Source organism: Heptranchias perlo, chromosome 40 (genome assembly GCF_035084215.1).
Source record: "Heptranchias perlo isolate sHepPer1 chromosome 40, sHepPer1.hap1, whole genome shotgun sequence".
NCBI lineage: Eukaryota > Metazoa > Chordata > Chondrichthyes > Hexanchiformes > Hexanchidae > Heptranchias > Heptranchias perlo.
The window spans coordinates 14,004,110-14,026,920 of record NC_090364.1 but is presented as its reverse complement, the minus strand read 5'-3'; the positions used below and the strand labels follow the sequence as shown (position 1 = coordinate 14,026,920).

General features: G+C 47.0%; 1 protein-coding gene across 1 annotated transcript; it reads left to right on the top strand.

The window, feature by feature from the left end:
- The first annotated feature begins 796 nt into the window (after nt 1-796).
- On the top strand, nt 797-19,435 carry LOC137305723 (chondroadherin-like). Its single transcript, XM_067974657.1, has 4 exons — nt 797-1,042; nt 11,566-12,019; nt 13,192-13,799; nt 14,336-19,435. Exons 2-4 carry the CDS (start codon nt 11,569-11,571, stop codon nt 15,209-15,211), a joined length of 1,935 nt encoding a protein of 644 aa, XP_067830758.1. The 5' UTR covers nt 797-1,042; nt 11,566-11,568; the 3' UTR covers nt 15,212-19,435.
- The last annotated feature ends 3,376 nt before the right edge of the window (nt 19,436-22,811 follow it).

The following is a 22,811-nucleotide window of genomic DNA, read 5'->3' as shown; positions in this document are numbered from 1 at the left end:
AACTTCCAAGGAATAAGTGGCCTCTTTATTCCTCCTACCAAAATGACCCACCTCACACTTCACTATATTGAATTCCATTTGCCTCACTCTACAAACCTGTTTATTGTCATCCTGTATTTTGGTGCAGTCAAGCTCGTTTTAAATGGGATGAATCTTCATCCTCTCACTGCTTGGTGTAGGACTGAACTACACAGGCCAGAAGATTCGTTCCCTGGTCTGAGCCACATCCGCTGATCTCAGCCGTGGTATTGGTGAGTTGTTCCAATTGGCCTCGGTGTCCCTGAGCTAGGGAGGAGAAAAACAAACCAGCCAGTTCCTGCTGGAAAGTGTGAACGTTGGATGAACACGAGATCAGAGTGGGTTGAAATGCTACCCCACTCCATAGCAGTTAAATCATCTGCTCACACTCACTGTCTGGGTTTATACAAGATTGGCGAGATACCAGAGGAATCCTGTACCACAGTAAAGAGAGAGACCGAGAAAGAGAGTCAGAGACAGAGAGAGAGAGAGACACACACAGAGACAGAGAGAGAGAAAGAGAGATAGAGAGAAACGCACAGAGATCGAGAGACAGAGAGAGAGAGAGACACAGAGACAGAGAGGGAGACACAAAGACAGAGAGAGGGAGGAGAAAATGGGAGCAACAAAGCCCAGTTCCCTGCAGTAAACAGGCCCTTGCTCTGTCTTGCTGTCCTTTATTGGTTCAGTGCATCGCTCAGCTCTCAGATCCTTGCTTTGTTTGACGGTAACAGAATCTTTATTTTCTCACTCCTCTCTCAGGCCCTCAGATTTACAATGGCAGGAAGCTCCCAACTTCCATCCTCGACTTCCTGTCCTCGCACTAACAGAGCTGCACGGAGACTTGCCCCGCAGTTCTACGGACCCATCCCCTGCCTGCAGGAGCTGGCCGCTCTGACGGGCAAGACCCGGGGTCGTTGAAGCAACCGAATAGCACCCTTGCATCGTCTGTGGCATTGAGCGGTCTCCCCCACCACCACAAGTTGAACCTCACAGTGGGCTTTCTCGCTCTCCCTCCTCAGAGGTGAGTAGAAATGCTTTGTCTTGTCATTGCTTTCTGTTTACATTTAATGCATAAAATGTTCAGCTGCTGTGTAGAGGGCAAGATGGGAGCGTCTTTCCCCTAATTTTGTCCCCCTCTTCTCCCCATCAGCCATGGCTCAGTGGGTAGCACTCTCGCCTCTGACTCAGCTAGAAGGAAATGGGTCCGAATACTAAATGGGAAATCACTGAAACAGGAGTTTAAATCCCTGACACTATCTTAACAACTTGAAAGGTGATTTATCCTGTGGCTCATTTGGTGAATTCAGGAGGGGCCGATGGTCCATCTCCAGTTTGCCAGAGTTAGACGATCTCAGCCGGGGCAGCTTTAGGGGGTACTAGAATTGGCCTCAGTGCCCCTGGGCTTGATAAAGGGGAAAATGAACCAAGGAGGAACTACTGAGGCCAACTATGCAGGGGGATGTTGATTAGCAGCAGTACAGATAGACACAATTTGCTTTTTGAGCGAGTGCCTAGTGTTTTCAGCCCGTTTGTGCGACTCATGTTTGTGTTTGTATATGAGTGTGAGTGTGTGTGTGTGTGAGTTTGTGTGTGTGAATGTGAGTGTGAGTATGAGTTTGTGTGTGTGAGTGCCAAGATAGAATCATAGAATAATACAGCACAGAAGGAGGCCATTCGGCCCATCGTGCCTGTGCTAGCTCTTTGAAAGAGCTATCCAATTAGTCCCACTCCCCATCTCTTTCCCCATAGCCCTGCAAATTTTTTCTTTTTAAGTATTTATCCAATTCCCTTTTGAAAGTTACTATTGAATCCTTCAGGAAGGATGTCGCCTTGGAGAAGGTGCATGGGAGATTTACCAGAATGGTACCGGAGATGAGGGACTTCAGTTAAGTGGAGAGACTGGAGAATCTGGGATTGTTCTCCTTAGAGCAGAGAAGGTTAAGGGGAGATTTAATAGAGGTGTTCAAAATCATGATGGGTTTTGAGAGCTAGGGTGAAACTGTTTCCACTGGCAGGAGGGTCAGTAACCAGAGGCCACAGATTTAAGGTAATTGGCAAAAAAGCCAGAGAGGTGATGAGGAGAAATGTTTTTACGCAGCGAGGTGTTATGATCTGGAATGCGCTGCCTGAAAGGGCAGTGGAAGCAGATTCAATAATAACTTTTAAAAAGGAATTGGATAAATATTTAAAAAAGAAAAATTTGCTGGGCTGTGGGGAAAGAGATGGGGAGTGGGATGAATTGGATAGCTCTTTCAAAGAGCTGGCACAGGCATGATGGGCCGAATGGCCCCCTTCCATGCTGTATCTTTTCTATGGTTCTATGATAGCAACGGTGGTCCTGGGAAGGAGGTCAGGTGAGAATATTAACCACTGGAGAAGGTTGGGATCCATGATAATCTGTCTCGTGGATCATCCCTGAAGTTATTTCTTTAATGGCTGCATGCGAGGCACTCCTGGTGAATAAAGTATCATTTTGACTTGTAATTTGATGAGGTGCCTATAGAGATAAATAATGCTGCTCAGTACATCTCACTCAGCGGTGGCAAGTAGGCTGCTGTGTTATGTTCACCTTCTGGTGGTGCAAGAGTCAATTGTAACTCTTAACAACTACTTTTATTGTAATATTTTTAAAATATATAGAACCGCTCCAGAAGAAATTATTTCTGGCTTCAAATGTTAAATCACAGTGCACTTCAAAATGCTGGAAAATGCACCAAAAAATGACAAAGATCAAAATTTGCAGAAAAGTAAATTTGGCAGCAGCAGAGCTCACCTCTCCCTTCAAAAATGCCTAAATCTATCACCACGTGCTTCAGTCCTTTGCCCTGTTTTACGGCTGATGGTTGTAATTGCAGTTTTAAGTCATGGCAAGATTGTGTCCCACTGCACTCCCGTTGTAACTACCTCTTTCTGTATGTCGTATATGAGGCCATTGGGTTTTGGTTTTCACAGAAAAAACAGGCTGAATTGTGGAATCTGACTTCAAAACACTTTTTAAAAATTCCTGAAAGGAATTTAACTCATTCTTGGTCATAAATTTTTATTCAGGGCTGATTTTCAATGCTTTTAGCTGTAGATTCAAGAGGTGAATTTTTGACAGTGGAAGGAGCACGGACAGGTTTTTGCAGGCTGGGTAAGTGATTCCGGAGAGACCGATGACATGCAGTGCAGAAAGTGGAGACTGCTGCTCGCAGAGAGGAGTTTAAGATGGTGGATGCTGGAGATGTGGAACACCAAAGATGGCGGGTCTCAATCCAAGAATATATACATTGAGCTTCAAGTGAAGAAAGAAAATGGGGGGGGGGGAACTGTTTTGGGGGTGGGAAGAGGGGGAACTGAGTGTTACAGTGAGCTGGACAGTGACCTGTCACCTCTGCATAAGATGATATGTCAGTCTCCAACCTATTGTAACATACAATGTCCACCCTGATCAATGGTGCTATATGGAACCAGCTTGGGACCAGTCTCAAACCCAATTCCCAGCAGCACTTAGCCTTACAACACGTAATTAACCCTAGTTTCCTACATTACAACAGTGGCTACACTTCAAAAGTACTTCATTGGCTGTAAAGCGCTTTGGGACATCCTAAGGTTGTGAAAGGCGCTATATAAATGCAAGTTCTTTCTTCTTTCTTTCTTATAACATCATTAACTTGCCAATCCCACCCAGGCAGCACAGATGGCTGGTGTAGGATAAAGAGGAAAATCACATCCTGAGGTTCAGGCTGAGGCATCCTATTGGTGTGGAGATGCCGGTGATGGACTGGAGTTGACAACTGTAAACAATTTTACAACACCAAGTTATAGTCCAGCAATTTTATTTTAAATTCACAAGCTTTCGGAGGCTTCCTCCTTCGTCAGGTGAACGATGTGAAAATGATGTGAAACATGGGACTTTCAAACGCAGAAAGACTTGCATTTATACAGCACCTTTCACAACCTCAGGACGTCCAAAAGCGCTTTACAGCCAATGAAGTCCTATTGGGGCAGGGTAGAGGGAGTCTCACCATGCCAAACCTGACCTGGGAGAGCTCGATGCGAACACTGGGCGCCCAAAGTGGAAAATTGCCCAGCACTGACGTCCCATCGCTTTGATGAGTACAAAAATCTGCAACTTGTGCTTGCAAGACAGAAATGTGGCCCTGCTGTTATACTGTTGCTGCCACTGGCATGTTCCTGGGCAGTAGCTGAGAGCTGGCCATGTGCTGGTGTAGGTTGCAGCGAAAGAATAAAAGAACAAAGGCAGGAAGTTGGCCTGTACCTGATAGTGTACCATAAACAAAGTGGAAACGGCCAGCTTACCACACAACCCTGTGACCTCTGACCACCTCAATATGAAGTGCGCTCATAAGATCAAACATGGGACTTTCAAACGCAGAAAGACTTGCATTTATACAGCACCTTTCACAACCTCAGGACGTCCAAAAGCGCTTTACAGCCAATGAAGTCCTTTTTGAAGTGTAGTCACTGTTGTAATGTAGGAAACGTGGCAGCCAATTTGTGCACAGCAAGATCCCACAAACAGCAATGTGATAATGACCAGATAATCTGTTTTAGTGTTGTTGGTTGAGGGATAAATATTGGCCAGAACACCGGAGAGATCTGCCCTGCTCTTCTTCAAAATTGTGCCATGGGATATTTTACGTCCAACTGAGAGGGCAGACGGGGCCTCTTTTTAATGTCTCATTCGAAAGGCAGATGGTCTCATATTGATCCACGTGTAAGGGTTAAACTGCTTGTAACGCAGCCTTAGGAACATTGGATGATGAGAAATGGACTATACAATAGGTGCAGCACTGCATTCCACAGAGGGTCGACACCTGAGATTTCACCTGGGACCCTCTCAGTTATGGTGGGGGGGGGGGGTGGTGGGTTGGGGGGAGTCCTCGAGCAATTTCTAAACATTGCCAGATCTCTGAAATGTGTTCACAATGTGAAAACCCAAAGCTTGTAGTGAAGGGCAAGACCAAGGTTGACATGAGTAAGAGGAAGGAGCTGCATTTATTAAGGACCTTATTGTGTTGTCTCAAAGTGTTCCACGCAGTGAACTACATTTTCGAGTGCAGAGGGGATGAGATAAATTGGGAAGCAGTGATTACTTCACACCAACGTTGGATTTTAATAGTTTGTAGGTTGTAGAAGAAATAGAAGACTGAGCAAGGTGAGGAGTCCAACATTTTTGAGGTCCTGGGAATGAGTTAGAGTATGTGTGAGTGTGTGTGTGAGTGTGAGCATGTGTGAATGTGTGTGAGTGTGTGAATGTGTGTGTGAGAGTGTGTGTGTGTGAGCATGTGTGAATGTGTGTGTGTGAATGTGTGTGAGTGTGAGTATGTGTGAATGTGTGTGTGTGTGTGTGTGAGCATGTGTGAATGTGTGAGTGTGTGTGAGTGTGAGCATGTGTGAATGTGTGTGTGTGTGTGAGCATGTATGAATGTGTGTGTGAGTGTGTGTGAGCATGTGTGAATGTGTCTGTGCATGAACATGTGTGTGAGAGCATGTGAATGTATGTGAGAGTGTGAATGTGTGTGTGAGCGTGTGTGAGAGTATGTGTGTATGTGTGTCTGTGTGTGAGTGTATGTGTGTGTGTGAGAGTGTTTGTGTCTGAGCGTGTGAACGTGTGTGTGTGAATGTGTGTGTGCGCGAATGTGTGTGTCTGAGCGTGAGTGTGTGTGCGTGAACGCACGCCTGTATCTGTGTCAGTGAATCAGTGTGTACTGTTACAAATATCTCTATGTATTTCTCTGCATCCAAATGTCTGAATTGTCTGTGTGTGTATCTGTCTGAGGATCTCTACATACCCATGCGTGTTTATTTAGCTGTGTGAGTTTATCTGTGCTGGACATGGTTGTTTCCCTTCAGTTCCCAGAGGCTGGATGGGGACCCGGAGGAAGGCAATTTTATGAAAGGTGACAGCTCGGACAACCTTGGCTGTTTTGTTTCGTACGTCACTGTTTCTGCTTCGGAACTGGGTGGTGCAGGAGTTCAATTTTATCCCAAAGCTTTGCCCTTCCTCCGGGCTCACATCGAGCACTGAGCCCTGGCTGGTGCAGTGAGTTAGTGCTCTGCATCTTTCTTTTTTTGAGGCTGGGGCTCATATCAGGCTCAGTGATGCACTGGAATTAAGTCCAGACAAGAGGGGATGATGTTGTTGAGCCTCCGAGAAATGTTAAAAGTCTGAAGTGGGGCAGAGTCACTTTAGTTCCCACGGAAGGGAGTCCAGGATTTTCTAATCAGGCATTAATTGGGCGATGTGTTATTAGCTCCTGCCGGACTGTCACCGTACTCGCCCCACCTGGTTTTGCACGGTTACAGAGTGCGGTTGAGCCCCCGGCCCAGATCGGGCCCAGTTGTTGGGGGCTCGCCAGAGTGGGGGGCAATCGCAAGTAAGTAACCGTTAAAGGGCATGGGGTAATGGGGAAATTTAAAGGGATGTGTTGATTTAAAGTCAGACCCCATAGCCCATTCGGACCCCGGACCCCATCGAGACCCCGTACCCCAGCCAGACCCCGTGCCCCACAAAGACGCCGTACTGTGTTAAAGAGTGAGGTGAGAGTGACTGTCCTTGACATCAAGGCAGCATTTGACCGAGTGTGGCACTAAGGAGCCCTAGTAAAATTGAAGTCAATGGGAAGCAGGGGGAAAACTCCAGTGGCTGGAGTCGTACCTAGCACAAAGGAAGATTGTTGGAGGCCAATCATCTCAGCCCCAGGACATTGCTGTAGGAGTTCCTCAGGGCAGTGTCCTAGGCCCAACCATCTTCAGCTGCTTCATCAATGACCTTGCCTCCATCATAAGGTCAGAAATGGGGATGTTCGCTGATGATTGCACAGTGTTCAGTTCCATTCGCAACCCCTCAAATAATGAAGCAGTCCGAGCCCGCATGCAGCAAGACCTGGACAACATCCAGGCTTGGGCTGATAAGTGGCAAGTAACATTTGCGCCAGACATGTGCCAGGCAATGACCATCTCCAACAAGAGAGAGTCTAACCACCTCCCCTTGACATTCAACGGCATTACCATCGTCGAATCCCCCACCATCAACATCCTGGGGGTCACCAGTGACCAGAAACTTAACTGGACCAGCCACATAAATACTGTGGCTACGACAGCAGGTCAGAGGCTGGTATTCTGCGGCGAGTGACTCACCTCCTGAGTCCCCAAAGTCTTTCCACCATCTACAAGGCACAAGTCAGGAGTGTGATGGAATACTCTCCACTTGCCTGGATGAGTGCAGCTCCAACAACACTCAAGAAGCTCGACACCATCCAGGACAAAGCAGTCCGCTTGATTGGCACCCCATCCACCACCCTAAACATTCACTTCCTTCACCACCGGCACACAGTGGCTGCAGTGTGTACCATCCACAGGATGCACTGCAGCAACTCGCCAAGGCTTCTTCAACAGCACCTCCCAAACCCGCGACCTCTACCACCTAGAAGGACAAGAGCAGCAGGAACATGGGAACAACACCACCTGCACGTTCCCCTCCAAGTCACACACCATCCCGACTTGGAAATATATCACCGTTCCTTCATCGTCGCTGGGTCAAAATCCTGGAACTCTCTACCTAACAGCACTGTGGGAGAACTTTTTGAGGGGGTGACTAGGCGTGTGGATGAGGGTAACGCAGTGGATGTGGTATACATGGATTTCAGTAAGGCCTTCGATAAAGTCCCCCACAGGAGACTGGTCAAGAAGGTACGAGCCCATGGAATCCAGGGTGCCTTGGCACTTTGGATACAAAACTGGCTTAGTGGCAGAAGGCAGAGGGTGATGGTCGAAGGTTGTTTTTGTGACTGGAAGCCTGTGGCCAGTGGGGTACCACAGGGATCGGTGCTGGGTCCCTTGCTGTTTGTGGTCTACATTAATGACTTGGATATGAATGTAAAAGGTATGATCAGTAAGTTCGCTGATGATACAAAGATTGGTAGGGTGGTAAATAGCGAGGAGGATAGCCTCAGTCTGCAGGACGATATAGATGGGTTGGTCAGATGGGCGGAACAGTGGCAAATGGAATTTAACCCGGAAAAGTGCGAGGTGATGCACTTTGGAGGGACTAACAAGGCAAGGGAATACACAATGAATGGGAGGACCCTAGGCAAGACAGAGGGTCAGAGGGATCTTGGTGTGCAAGTTCACAGATCCCTGAAGGCGGCGGAACAGGTAGATAAGGTGGTAAAGAAGGCATATGGGATACTTGCCTTTATTAGCCGAGGGATTGAATATAAGAGCAAGGAGGTTATGATGGAGCTGTATAAAACACTGGTTAGGCCACAGCTGGAGTACTGTGTGCAGTTCTGGTCGCCACACTACAGGAAGGATGTGATCGCTTTGGAGAGGGTGCAGAGGAGATTCACCAGGATGTTACCAGGGCTGGAGCGCTTCAGCTATGAAGAGAGACTGGGAAGATTGGGTTTGTTTTCCTTGGAGCAGAGGAGGCTGAGGGGGGACATGATTGAGGTGTACAAAATTATGAGGGGCACAGATAGGATGGATACTAAGGAGCTTTTTCCCTTCGTTGAGGGTTCTATAACAAGGGGACATAGATTCAAGGTAAAAGGCGGGAGGTTTAGAGGGGATTTGAGAAAGAACTTTTTCACCCAGAGGGTGGTTGGAGTCTGGAACTCACTGTCTGAAAGGGTTGTGGAGGCAGGAACCCTCACAACATTCAAGAAGCATTTGGATGAGCACTTGAAATGCCATAGCATACAAGGCTACGGACCAAATGCTGGAATATGGGATTAGAGTAGACAGGGCTGATGGCCGGCGCGGACACGATGGGCCGAAGGGCCTCTATCCGTGCTGTATAACTCTATGATTCTATGACTCTAACCTTCACCACACGGACTGCAGTAGTTCAAGAAGGCGGCTCACCACCACCTTCTCAAGGGCAATTAAGGATGGGCAATAAATGCCGGCCTCGCCAGCGACGCCCACATCCCATGAATGAATATAAAAAAAAAGAAAACAGGCAGGAAAAAGAAAGAGACACTGTGCATCACAGATAAGGGAATCCTGTGAGGATTTGTCCTATTGTCAGCTCCTGTCAAACCATTTCCTTCATCAATTTCCGACAGCTTTTGAGCACAAGGTGCCAATTTGCTCACTTGTCAGCTAGAAAATGCATTTCAGTTAACACACTACTGCTTACAGTGGAGTCTCCACCATTTGTTGAGCCCAAATCCAGCAAAGAGACAGGGTTGAGGCAGGGTTAGGATTTTTACCTAATATTGGCAATGAAAATTCACTGAGAAATCGGTGACAAATATTTCCATCCATTTTAAAACTTAGATTTTTTCGGTTTCTGGTATACGTCTTAGAAATTTCCAGAAACCGAGCCGTCCAGTCCAAAATCAATAAAGGAAGGAAAGACTTGCATTTATATAGCGCCTTTCACAACCTCAGGACGTCCCAAAGCACTTTACAGCCAATGAAGTATTTTTGAAGTGTAGTCACTGTTGCAATGTAGGAAACGTGGCAGCCAACTTTACGCACAGCAAGATCCCAGAAACAGCAATGTGATAATGTCCAGATCATCTGTTTTTAGGTGTTGATTGAGGAATAAATATTGGCCAGGACACCGGGGGAGAACTCCCCTGCCAGTCTTTGAAATATTGCCACGGGATCTTTTACGTCCACCTGAGAGGGCAGACAGGGGCCTCGGTTTAACATCTCATCCGAAAGACGGCACCTCTGACAGTGCAGCACTCCCTCGGTACTGCACTCAAGTGGCAGCCTAGATTTTGTGCTAAAGTTCCTGGATGTGCAAGCAGATTGGTGTTGACATGAGTACATAGGTGGAATAGAATCTGTAACTGTGTCTGTAATAAAGTTAACACTGAACACACAGAGGCCAGTGCTCCTGTACTCCTCTTGTTCTATCTCTGTTCTTGTATTTTGCCCTGGAATATTTGTTTTCTTTCTTGTACACCATCCTGTGTGTAAATACACAAGAGAAAAGTGAAAAAACAAATTGTTTCTAACTCTTTTTGTATGTTCTAAGTCATTTGAGATTTTTCTCTAAAGTTACAATGTAATCCTTTATTCATCCCTCCCATTTCTCTTGAAGGGGTTAACTCCACACTCCAGTACAGCTCAGTTTTGGTCTCCTTATCTAAGGAAGGATATACTTGCCTTAGAGGCGGTGCAACAAAGCTTGATTCCTGGGATGAGAGGATTGTCCTATGAGAGAGATTGAGTAGAATGGGCCAATATTCTCTGGAGTTTAGAAGAATGAGAGGTGATCCCATTGAAATCTGTATAATTCTTAGAGGGCTTGACAGTGTAGATGCTGAGAGGCTGTTTCCCCTGGCTGGAGAGTCTAGAACCAGGAGGCATAGACTCAGGGTAAGGGGCCGGGCACTTAGGACTGAGATGAGGAGGAATTTCTTCACTCAGAGGGTGGTGAATATTTGGAATTCCCTACCCCAGAGAGCTGGATGCTCAGTCATTGAGAATATACAAGGCTGAGATCAATAGATTTTTGGACTCTAAGGGAATCAAGGGATACGGGGATCAGACGGGAAAGTGGAGTGGAGGTCGAAGATCAGCCACGAGCTTATTGAATGGCGGAGCAGGCTCGAGGGGCCGTATGGCCTACTCCTGCTCCTATTTCTTATATTGTTATGGTCCACAGGTCACTGTTCCAGGTTGCTACTCACTCATGTGTAAGCCTAGACTGTGAGTGTCAGTAAGGTATCTGACCCACGGAGGGTGTCCCACCCCGCCCTCCCCTGTCCTCACCCGATGTCCACTTCCAGCCCCTCAATAGCGAAAAGGAACAGGAACGCAGGACGATCTTGCCCTCCCTGACCCAAGGGCCCCGAGACCAATTGTAGTGACTCCACCGCTGCCCCAGTACAGACTCGAGATCAAACCTGGGCTTTTTCTAGTCCACTGATCCACTGCATTTATATACTGAGCTGTTGATGGAACAGTGCGTCGCAGAGTCCTGTACAGTTGTAAAAAGGACCATAGGGAAGATTTTCCCACGTCTGCGTCCAACAACAACTTGCAGTTATATGGTGCCTTTAATGTAGTAAAACGTCCCAAGGTGCTTCACAGGAGCATAATCAGACAAAAATTGAAACCAAGCCAAAGAAGGAGATCTTAGGACAGGTGACCAAATGCTTGGTCAAAGAGGTAGGTTTTAAGGAGCGTCTTCATGGAAGAGAGAGGTGGAGAGGTTTAGGGAGGGAATTCCAGAGCTTAGGGCCTAGGCAGCTGAAGGCACTCACGTCAATTGTGGAGCGATGAAAATCGGGAATGCACAAGAGGCCAGAATTGGAGGAACGCAGAGATCTCGTGCACTGGATGGCATGGGTGCAGTGGATATCGGAAAATTGGGCAGATTCCCCTACAGACAGCGCTCCGACCTGCTGGATTATCCGCCATCACTGTGCTCAGGTGATCCAGTGCATCTGGAAAAGCTCCCCTTATAAAGTCACTAACCACAATTATGGGTCTTTGTTGCTTGTGAATTAACTGCTGTATCCTAATATGTGACACATCACTCACCCATTTCTCTTCGTCTGGTCTTCCCAGAACATGACATTTTTCAGGATCCTCTTGTGCTCAGCGACATTGATGCCGTACTTTGCTCTGACAGTGGAATCTGTTGCCGGTTCCGTGGACACCCCGTGCCCCAAGGGCTGCAACTGCCACAGTTCCTATCAACACATAATCTGCGCCAACGTCAGCCTGAGCGACTTACCCACGGGGCTGCCCAACGTCACCAGTAAGCTGCAGTTCAGTTCCAGTGACCTGCCAGTGATTCCAATCAACGCCTTCCTCAACCTGCCTGCTTTGACCACTCTGTACCTGAGCAGCTGCAACGTTAACCGGATCAGGCCGGGTGCGTTCAACGGGCTGAGCCGTTTGCAGTTCCTCCACCTCAATAACAACAGCATCCAAGAGTTGGAAGAGGGAGTTTTTGAGAATGTAACCATGGTGACGTACCTGTACCTGGAAAACAACCTCATCACCAACTTAACACCAGGTACTTTTTTCAGTCTTTCCTAGCATCCTTCCAATTTTTGTTGTGAGGCTTGAGGGAATAGTCCAATGCCTGGGCGTACAACAATTTGCATTTATATAGCGCCTTTAACCTTGTAAAACGTCCCAAGGCGTTTCACAGGAGCCTTATCAAACAAAATTTGACACTGTATCTGTGTGTTTGTGCGCACACACACATATTTATGCAGATGTGTGGATACCATGGGCCCCAATTCTTGCCCACCTTTTACCAGGGACAGGCACAGATGGCCTGGATTTGGTGGCCCGGGTCATTTCTAGCAGATGGGTCTGTGACAGGAAACAGGGTCCACATCGATAGACTTAACAAATAGAAAGAGAAAGGGTACAATTCTCAGTGTACATCACAGGCCACCAAACAGTGGGGTTGAGTTAGAGAGTGGGCGTTCCAGACGTTTCAGAGAGATGGGTAAGAACAACAGGGCAATAACACTGGGTGAATTTAACTAGCTGCTGAAGTCCCAGAACAAGGTGAAGGGAGTGGGGACCCTGCTTATTGGATCTGCAGCCCTTTCCCCTTCTCAACGGTGCCTCAAAATTGAACGTTCCCAAACATTAGAGACAGAAATATCAGAGCCCATGTATGTAGACATGTACATAGCTTGTTGGGGGATGTCCACGTACCTGCGTATGTGGCCTTGGTATCTGCGTCCCTGCTCCATTTCTATGCAGTAGCCTGCAGAGTTGCCGTGCTGCCCTAGAATCTTATTTCCTTTCCCTGACCCCTTCCGCCGTCTACCCTCGGCTCTGCCTTAGGCGAGCTAATACTGCCACCGTCTCCAGGTGCCCTCTGGTAATTTTGTCCAAAGGCCTTGCTTCATGAGCGAGTCTAAAAACCAGGATCAGGCAGGATGTGTGACTGTGTGTGGGGTGAGGGTAAATCACACTCAATTCTTCCTCACCTGTCGTGCATTTTCCATGAGATGTCTCTGGATAGTGATCGAGAGTCGGAACGCTGGCTGATTTTTTTGATTTGAGACACCTCAAATGTCACGTTGGCCAAGGATCTAAGCTAGGACCTGTTGCACTGTGTAGCTCAGTTATACTGTGAGTCGATAGGGCAGCCCTACTTCTATCTTTCTAAGCTCAAGAGTTTTTACACCGAACACCATTTTTTTTCCTTTTATTTCCTCGCAGGTGTGTTTTCCTCCTTGAAAGAACTGAACGTTCTTTACCTCAGCAACAACCGTCTCACCACGCTCTTGGGCCGTACTTTCAAGAGCCTTTCAACGCTGCGCTGGCTATACCTCAGTAACAACCGCATCACTGCCATCTCCCCGAATGCCTTCACTGGCAACAAGGCCCTGAGAAAGCTTTACCTCGATGGCAACAAGCTGACTGCGGTGCCAATGAATGCTTTACGTCCCCTGAAGGGCTTAAACATCCTGCAGCTGAGCAACAACAACATTTCCAGACTTAATTCAGACACTTCTGCCCGCAAGTTAAAATTCCTGGTGGAGCTTTATTTGGACAACACGTTTTTGGATGAGGCGCCTTCTGAGGCTTTTTCCAAGTTTCCAAAGCTGGAGGTTCTAAGCATGAAGAACAACCGGCTGGTAACCCTGTCCTCCACCGAATCCTTCAGGTCTGTCAAGCAGCTCGGACTGAGCGGGAATGCCTGGAGATGCGACTGTGGCCTGATCTGGCTCCGAGATTGGCTTCTGAAGCAGAGCACAACGGACAAGAATGAGGTCACGTGCAGTTCTCCCAGTGCACAATCGGGGAAACTTCTGGTCAGCGTACAGGTAAGAAGAAAAAGAAAGATTTACATTTATATAGCACCTTTCACAACCTCAGGACATCCTAAAGCGCTTTACAGCCAATGAAGTACTTTTGAAGTGTAGTCACTGTTGTAATGTAGGAAACGTGGCAGCCAATTTACACACAGCAAGCTCCCATAAACAGCAATGTGATAATGACCAAATCATCTGTTTTAGTGATGTTGGTTGAGGGATAAATATTGGTCAGGACATTGGGGAGAACTCCCCTGCTTTTCTTATAAATAGCATCATGGGATCTTTTACGTCCACCTGAGAGGGGCGATGGGGCCTCGGTTTAACGTCTCATCCGAAAAGCAGCACCTCCAACAGTGCAGCACTCCCTCATTACTGCACTGGAGTGTCAGCCTGGCCGATGTGCTCAAGTCTCTGGAGTAGGGTGGGAGGAGGCTCATGTGGAGCATAAACACCAACATAGACCAGTTGGGCTGAATGGCCTGTTTCTGTACTGGAAATTCTATGTATGTATCTACCTGCTTTAGTAACTATGTTCTCTTCCTCAGCTGCAATATCTTACTTGTCCGTCCTATAATCTGGACATCTCTACCACACCCTCTCTAACTGCCAAGAACCACAGCCCCACTCCAAGGGGATCTCTTTCTCCTCAAAGCACTACTCCGGCCACCCCTCCAAACACGACCTGCAGACAGGCAACGCTGAGGACAAACACTTTGGACAAGGCACTCCCCACAACTTCTGACCCCTGTCTCTCAAAAAGGATCAAAGAGGTCACCGTGAGCGAAATCACCACGAGTTCCTTGCTGGTGAACTGGAATGTTCTGGAAGATCTCGGCGACGAATACGAGCTTTGGTACAGCACCGGTCGAGAGGTGCAAAACCTGCACATGATTGGTGGGGTCAGAGAGGTGGAACTGAGTCAGCTCAACCCTGGAGCAGTTTACAAAATCTGTGTCATCCCTCAGAGCAGCAGCATCAATAAATGCCTTTGGCCCGCTGCCAATCAATGCACTGAGGCCCAAACCCTGGGGTCGCCAGGCAACACAGAGCTGGTCAAGTCTGGGGACAAAAACGGACAGTACGCGCTGGGGGCAGGGATCACGGTGATAGTGATCCTATTAATTATCAGTGCTTTATTTGCTGCCTTCAAGCTTAAGACAAGACGCATTAGCTTCCAAAGACACTACGATGAGGACGTGTCCACGTATATCGAGCATTTTGAAATAGACCAAAGCAAGATGGACTTTGACCAAATTGACAGTGCTTATGAAAACATCATTGATGAGGGCAACATGTATTTTCCTCACATGGTTCAAAGTTCGAAGGTCGAGGCGGAGAGCGCGTCGGATTGCTGCACAGCTGCTGAAGCTAGTCTACTATCTACACCCAGATATACACCTTTAACCGACAACTTTTTGTAACACATGGTGCCTCACAGCATTGCTGATGCAGTACAGGCAATGGCCAACTCGTCTCAATCCAATTGCCTGACATCCCTTAAAAAAAAACAAAATCACATAATTCTCGATCCTGCCTGAACAATGTAGAAATTTACGAATGCGTCGCTCCTTTTCAGCAGGGGGATTCGTCATTACTTTGAAGAGGGAAAAGAGGCCACTTTCTTTCTGATGATGATGCTGCACGGATCAACGATTTGCCAAGGCCACGACCTTTCGATGAGAGTTACTGCATCGATGTGCCGAGGATTGCCAACTCTGGTTGGGTGCATTCCCGGAGGTTTCATCACATGACCTCCTGCCTCGAATAGCCCCCACCCCCACATTCCCACCATTGGTTCATCCTCCGGCCGCACGGCCTTCCCACAGCCAATTGGAAAGGGAACAGACTGTTACCTAATTGGATTAATCTTGACTGTTAGTGAAGCAGCCTTTGTTCCCTTTCTCCAAAATTTTTATAAACGGAAGTGTTCAAAGAAAATGAAAAAAAAAACAATATTGATTAATGCCCCTATGATTATCCTCCAGGGTTTTGCTCAAAGCTGTATCCTGGAAATTAACCTTTAATTCCTGGAGAGTCCAGGACAATCCTGGAGAGTTGGCAACCCAATTTGTGCCCAACAGAGGAAAGAAGATCTGACAGCATTACTGGTGATGTTGCTCCTTTTATAGACCCAGTCTCTTGCTAATGATGCTAGTTAACCATTTTAGATTGTGCACTGAAACTGCTAGGCTTTCCTGTCATGTGTTTCGGTAACACACAGGTCTAATTCACAGAAATAAAGCACCTTTTATGAAACTGCTGAGAAAATGAATCCTCCTGATAAAGAATACTAAGGACAGGAATTCGACCAATAACTTCACTTAGAGATCTCATCTTGGTCACATTTAGTTAAAATAGTTCCTGTAAACATGGTTGACTGTTAACTGCTCTCTGAAATGGCCTCGCGTGACACTCAGTTGGTTCCTAACCCGCTATGAAAAGAAGAAGAATAAAACCGGACGGACCACTGGCTGTGGCTCAGACATCAGATTCAGAAACAATGAAGGCCCATCCAGCCCAGTCGACCCTGTAAAGTCCTCCTCACTAACATCTGGGGACTAGGGCCAAACTTGGGAGAGCTGTCCCACCGACTAGTCAAGCAACAGCCTGACATACTCATATTCACAGAAACATGTCTATCAGATAACGTCCCAGGCTCCTCCATCGCCATCCCTGGGTACGTCCTGTGCCACCAGCAAGTTAGACCTACCAGAGATGGGGGCACAGTGGGGATACATTAGGGTGGGAGTAGCCCTGGGTGTCCTCAACATCGACTCAGGACCCAATGAAGTCTCATGGCTCCAGGTCAAACACGGACAAGGAAACCTCCTGCTGATTACCGCCTACCGCCGTCCCTCAGCTGATGAATCAGTCCTCCTCCATGTTGAACACCACTTGGAAGAAGCACTGAAGGTAGCAAGGGCACAGAATGTATTCTGGCAGGACTGCAGAGCTTTGATCTGATCCATTGGCTGTGGGATCGCTTAGCTCTGTCTATAGCATGCTGCTTCCGCTGATTAGCTTCACCAGGTTGACATCTCATTTTCAGGTGTTGCTCCTGTCATGATCTTCTACACTCCTCATTGAACCAGGGTAGGTCGTCTGGTTTGATGATGATGGAGGAGTGTGGGATATGCCAGGCGAGGAGGTTACAGATTGTGATGGAATACAATTCTGCTGTTGCTGATGGCCCACACTGCCTCGTGGATACCGAGTTTTGATCTGCTAGATCTGTTCTTAACATGTTCCACTTAGCAGTGGTAGTGTCACACGACACGATGGAGGGTGTCCTCAGTGTGAAGACGGGACTTGGTCTCCACAAGGACTACGCGGTGGTCACTTCTACCAATACGGTCATGAACAGATGCATCTGTGACAGGTAGATTACCACATCCAGTTTTGAATGGTGGTGGACAATTAAGCAACTAACAGGAGGAGGAGGCTCCACGAAAATCCCTATTCTCAATGATGGCGGAGCCCAGCACGTGAGTGCATAAGACAAGGTTGACGTGTTTGTAAGCATCCGGAAGTGCCGAGTGGATGATCCTGCTCGGCCTCCTTCAGACAGATCTCACAGAAGCTACTCTTCAGCCAATTTGATTCACTCCGTGTGATATCAAGAAACGGCTGAGTGCACTGGACACAGCAAAGGCTATGGGTCCCGACAGCATCCCAGCTGTGTTCCAGAACTAGTTGCGCCTCTCGTCAAGCTATGCCAGTACAACTACAACACTGACATCTAACAATGTGGAAAATTGCCCAGCTATGTCCTGTCCACAAAAAGCAGGAGAAATCCAACCCTCAACAGTGCTATCAAGCGGCACTAACTCACCTGCTCACTGAAGCTCTATTTGTATTCCAGCAAGATCACCTCTGGTGGTCTGGGATCCTTTAGACTAGAATGAGAATCTATAGGGGTACATTTTACAACGTGGCACAAGAGGCACTGATTTCTGCTGGTTATTTTCCATCCATTGAAATTAATGTGCAAAACTTGGAGGGGCTATAAAACTGACATACCAACAATGTGACATTCTGATTAGAGCTCCTGGCATAGGAAAGTGAGAGAGCACGAGAGAGAAAGTCAGTGCGAGCGAGTGAGAATGGCTGCTCTTAGTGACCATTTACAGACTGATATTATCAGAACAAAGTCCCTACTCTTGTGACCTAGCGAGAGGAAAAAGCCCCAACTGGAGATGTGCAAGAGAGATTCATCTGAATAATGCAGAGTATGCAGTTTGTTGCAACTTGCATTTTCATGGTTCATAAAAATGACCACCCCAATCGTGTGGTTACTCCCTTACAACACACTCCAGCCCATGTCAGAGGCTGCAATGGGCCCACCTTGCATGTTCGTGGTCATGGTTTTCAAATCTGATGCTCAGTAGGGGTATGTGGCTTCCAACTCAGAGAATTCATTTGATCAGAAGTGGTATTGTGTGCGTGGGCTGGAGATCAGCCATATGGAGATTTGAGTTCAGTGAGGGGTGTATTCGAACATCTTCCCCCTCTCAACCCCTCAGTGTCTTTGTCTCCTTAGCTCCTGCTGACACTGACCGACTCTTACTGGGGTACAACAGGCACTGGTTGCCGTCTGGTACTTTTGCCCATTATAACAATGAGTGCAGGAAGGCTGACAAACGGGAGAGCCCAATCCTGCCCGCACAACATCCACAAAGCCAGTGGGGGTCATTCTACAGTTAGGGGTCATTGTAGAGGGAATCTTGGCTTTCCCTAACCCTGGGGCATCCCTCCCACTATCCTGGCTGAGATCAGCTGACAGCACCAAGAGATTGAACGTGCAACCTTCCTGGTCTATATGGCTCACAGATGGAGACTTTATCTCAGGCATCTATTGCCATGTTGCTGAGACATGTTACAAGCTGCATTAATCAATACTTGATCGGCAACCCATCCACTCCCTCCACCACCGGCGCACCGTGGCTGCAGTGTGTGCTATCGACAGGATGCACTACAGCAACTCACCAAGGCTTCTTCGGCAGCACCTCCCAAACCTGTGACCTCCATCACGTGGAAGGACAAGGGCAGCAGGTGCATGGGAACGACACCACATCCAAGTCACACACCATCCTGACTTGGATGTATATCTCCTTCCTTCATCGTTGCTGGGTCAAAATCCTGGAACTCCTTACCTAACAGCACTGTGGGAGAACCTTCACCACACGGACTGGAGAGGCTCAAGGCGGCAGCTCACCACCACCTTCTCAAGGGCAACTAGGAATGGGCAATAATTGCCGGCCTTGCCAGCGACGCCGACATCCCAAGAATGAATTTTAAAAATCAGCACAAGTTTAGCTCTTCAGTGTTCAGTTTTATTCCTTTATCCACATGACTTTTGCGGTGGGTAGATGACGTTGCAGCCAGTAATGTGCCTAGTTCAAACTACCCATTTAATTGGTGTGCTAGGAACGGGAAATGCCCTCTATAATATAAATCAAAAACATCTCTGCTGCTGACCTCAAGCAGAAATGTTACTGTATATTTTATGTTTTCTCAAGCGAAGCTGTGGTAATGAGGCTTGTCGGGCAGCATGAGCCTTTTCATCTGTTTCGCATTCCCTCGCTGTAGGCACTTTGCTTTTCCTTGTAAGCAGCCTGTGAATAAACATAGCTGTTGATAAATAATTTTTCTGTAAAATTGTTCCTTTTGTTCCTCTACGTCTCCACATATCCTTCAACACTCTGCGTCGTACTGGATGTTTTCTTCGGGGGAGAAAAAAAAGAACGATAAATGTGAGTGAAGGGCCAAGGGGCTGAAGTGCGAGACACCAAGTTTGACGAGAGTGAGACGTGCAACCAGAAGTAGTGGTTTGGTGACACAGAGCTTGGCTTTTATAAGCCTGAAGAATGTAGAAGGCAGGGGACAAATACCGACAGCGATGGTTCAAGTCTTTGCCAACTAGGTGGAGGTAGTTGCATCCTCACAGACAGTAAACTCTGGCTACTTCAACACTCCCTAGAAACTCCTTTTAAAAAAAAATTTTTTTTTATTTGTTCATGGGATGTGGGCATCGCTGGCAAGGCCAGCATTTATTGCCCATCCCTAATTGCCCTTGAGAAGTCTGAGAATTACCCAGTGAGTGGAGAGAGTGTGGAACTCGCTACAAAGGGTAGTTGAGGCGAATAGCATCGATGCATTTAAGGGGAAGCTAGATAAGCAAATGAGGGAGAAAGGAATAGAAGGATATGTCGATAGCATTAGTTGAGGGTGGGAAGAGGCTCGTGTGGAGCTTAAATGCCAGCATAGACCAGTTGGGCTGAATGGCCTGTTTCTGTGCTATAAATTCTATGCAATTGTATGTATCTCACTGTAGTAACCACCTCAATTACAATTGGTTTGTTGTGAGTTATTAAAAAAACTGCTTCAGCTGCCACCCTCTGACACGATGTCCCCCAATTCCAGGTACCAGTGTCCCACGTTCAGTAACGTGAACTAAAGTCAATCATAAGAAGGTATTCAACGCAGTAAAATCGTGACGGTGCTGGAAGTGGGAGGAGCTCCACTGTTCAAAAAGAATAGTCACATTTCTCCCCTCTTCCTCTCTAGGGGTACAGCCCCACAGCCATCCTGTGGTCCCTTGCTTCCTTTGCAAGAGTCAACTAGGGAGGGCATCATAGCCGAGCGCTGTTCTGGATCCACCTTGTGTAGTAGCATAGAATCTTATAGCACAGAAGGAGGCCATTCAGCCCATTGTGCTTGTGCCGGCTCTTTGAAAGAGCTATCCAATTAGTCCCACTCCCCTGCTCTTTCCCCGTAGCCCTGCAAATTTTTCCTTTTCAAGTGTTTATCCAATTCCCTTTTGAAAGTTACTGTTGAATCTGCTTCCACCGCCCTTTCAGGCAGTGCATTCCAGATCACGTCAACTTGCTGCGTTAAAAAAAAAATTCACCTCATCTCCCCTCTGGTTCTTTTGCCAATTATATTAAATCTGTGTCCTCTGGTTACTGACCCTCCTGCCAGTGGAAACAGTTTCTCCCTATCTACTCCAGCAAAACCCTTCATAATTTTGAACACCTCTATTAAATCTCCCTGTAACCTTCTCTGCTCCAAAAGAGAACAATCCCAGCTTCTCCAGATAACTGAAGTCCCTAATCCATGGTACCATTCCAGTAAATCTCCTCTGCACCCTCTTCCAAGGCCTTGACATTCTTACGTCCACACATTGTCCAGCAGGAGTCACTGGACAATGTTTAAGAGCAGAAACCCTGCCCAACTTTCACTGCCTCAACCAGGGGTGCCAAGGCCAACTGTATTGCTCCTGCCAACTTGGCCAAAAGCAGCTAACTCATTGGAGACCTTTTGGTCTGTATGGCTCAGTTACATACGTCTTGATTTCAACACAGGGAGGGTGAATCTGGGTTGCACAACACTCTGTGAATACCACCAATGCAGATCTGTTGTTAATAGTGGGAAACATCTTCTAACACCAAAGGGAAGATCCCAGGTCTCCATATCCTACAGCACTAAGTACGATGGAACTGAAGACTTGGCTAGTAAAGCTAGAATATTTGAGTAACAAGGGCAACCTTGGCAAGCAAATCCATGGCCATGCAGATGGCAGCCAAGCATTCAGCTGGTAAATGCACTGTCCAATGTGGCACTGTGCCATACTCACCCTAAAAGCCCAAATTTAATCTGCTTTCTTTACTCATAGAATCTCTCAGCACAGGAGGCCGCCATTCGGCCCATTGTGCTTATGCCGGGGTAGGAATAGAGTTGCAACAATTGGCCTCAGTGCCCAAGATAGGGAGGGGGAAAAAAAACTGGTCACAGTTCCTGTTGCCAAGCATTATCTAGGAAAGTGCACGGGGCAATAGCAAACAGCAGGATTGGGCTCAGCGGTGTTACGCCTAAGACTGAAAAGCCAACTATCTCGACTCATAACTTCATTTGAACCCTCTGTTTAGATTATCACCTTATAATAAAGAACTCTAAAGAATCCCTGTATTCCGCAATAATTTACTTAAAAAGGTTTTCTTTTTAAAATTCACTTATAATGAATTATTCCATTGTATCTGACTGGCAAGGAATGCAATGCATTGGACGTTCTGCTCATGTCTTTGCCCTCTAGTGACAGAAAATAACTACTGCAAGTGTACAATAAATATTCCTACAATTCTTTTCCCAAAACACTACAGCAGTATTTCAAGACAGAAATGAAACTGAACACCTTAATTTTGTTTTTAAACATTTTCAAGAATACTCCACCATTGGAGCTACTTTCTAAGCCTTTTTATCGCAGCATTATATCCAAGGTGCTGAGTTCTTGCAGTGGTCGTTCCACAGCCTCACTTCAGTACCTCATCCAAATGCCCATTCCTTAAACGTGAGCTGAGACATTACAGGTTTACAGACAAGACTGATCCAGTCTACTCCTCCATTTCCACCAGGTAAAGCTGCATAGCAACCTGGAGAAAAATCCCGAGATGATTTCCCCCTCCATGAGTGATGGGACAGATTGCACTGACCCTACTGAAATCAGCTCATTCAGCATTGACCAGGAATTGAACGTGGGACTTTCTAGTCTGAATGGTTCAGCTACTCACTATCTGAACCCATTGAGGTATATATGGAGGGGGAGCAGAGGGCAAGATGGGGAACAGAGTCCTAAGTCAGGGCTTGAAATTAATAAGGATTGAGATCAATGGAAAATTCCAAATGTTTAGGTTAAGCAAACTTAAGCAACCTCCAGTTAAACCTATGGCTTTCCGTGACTAAAGGCGTATTTTGTCCATGTGAATATTTTAAGCTTTCTTGCTTGCTAGATGTTTGGAATAATCTGCTAGGAAAGGTAGTAGAGTCAAAAAATATAGCGAGAGTTAATATTCTAGAGGAACAAACTTTGAAGGGCTTCTTAACTATTGTTATGCTTCATTTATTGCCATTTTAGAATCATACAGCACAGGAGGCAGCCATTCGGCCCGTCGTACCTGTGCCGACTCTAGAGCTATCCAATTAGTCCCACTCCCTTGCTCTTTCCCCGTAGCCCTGCAAATTTTT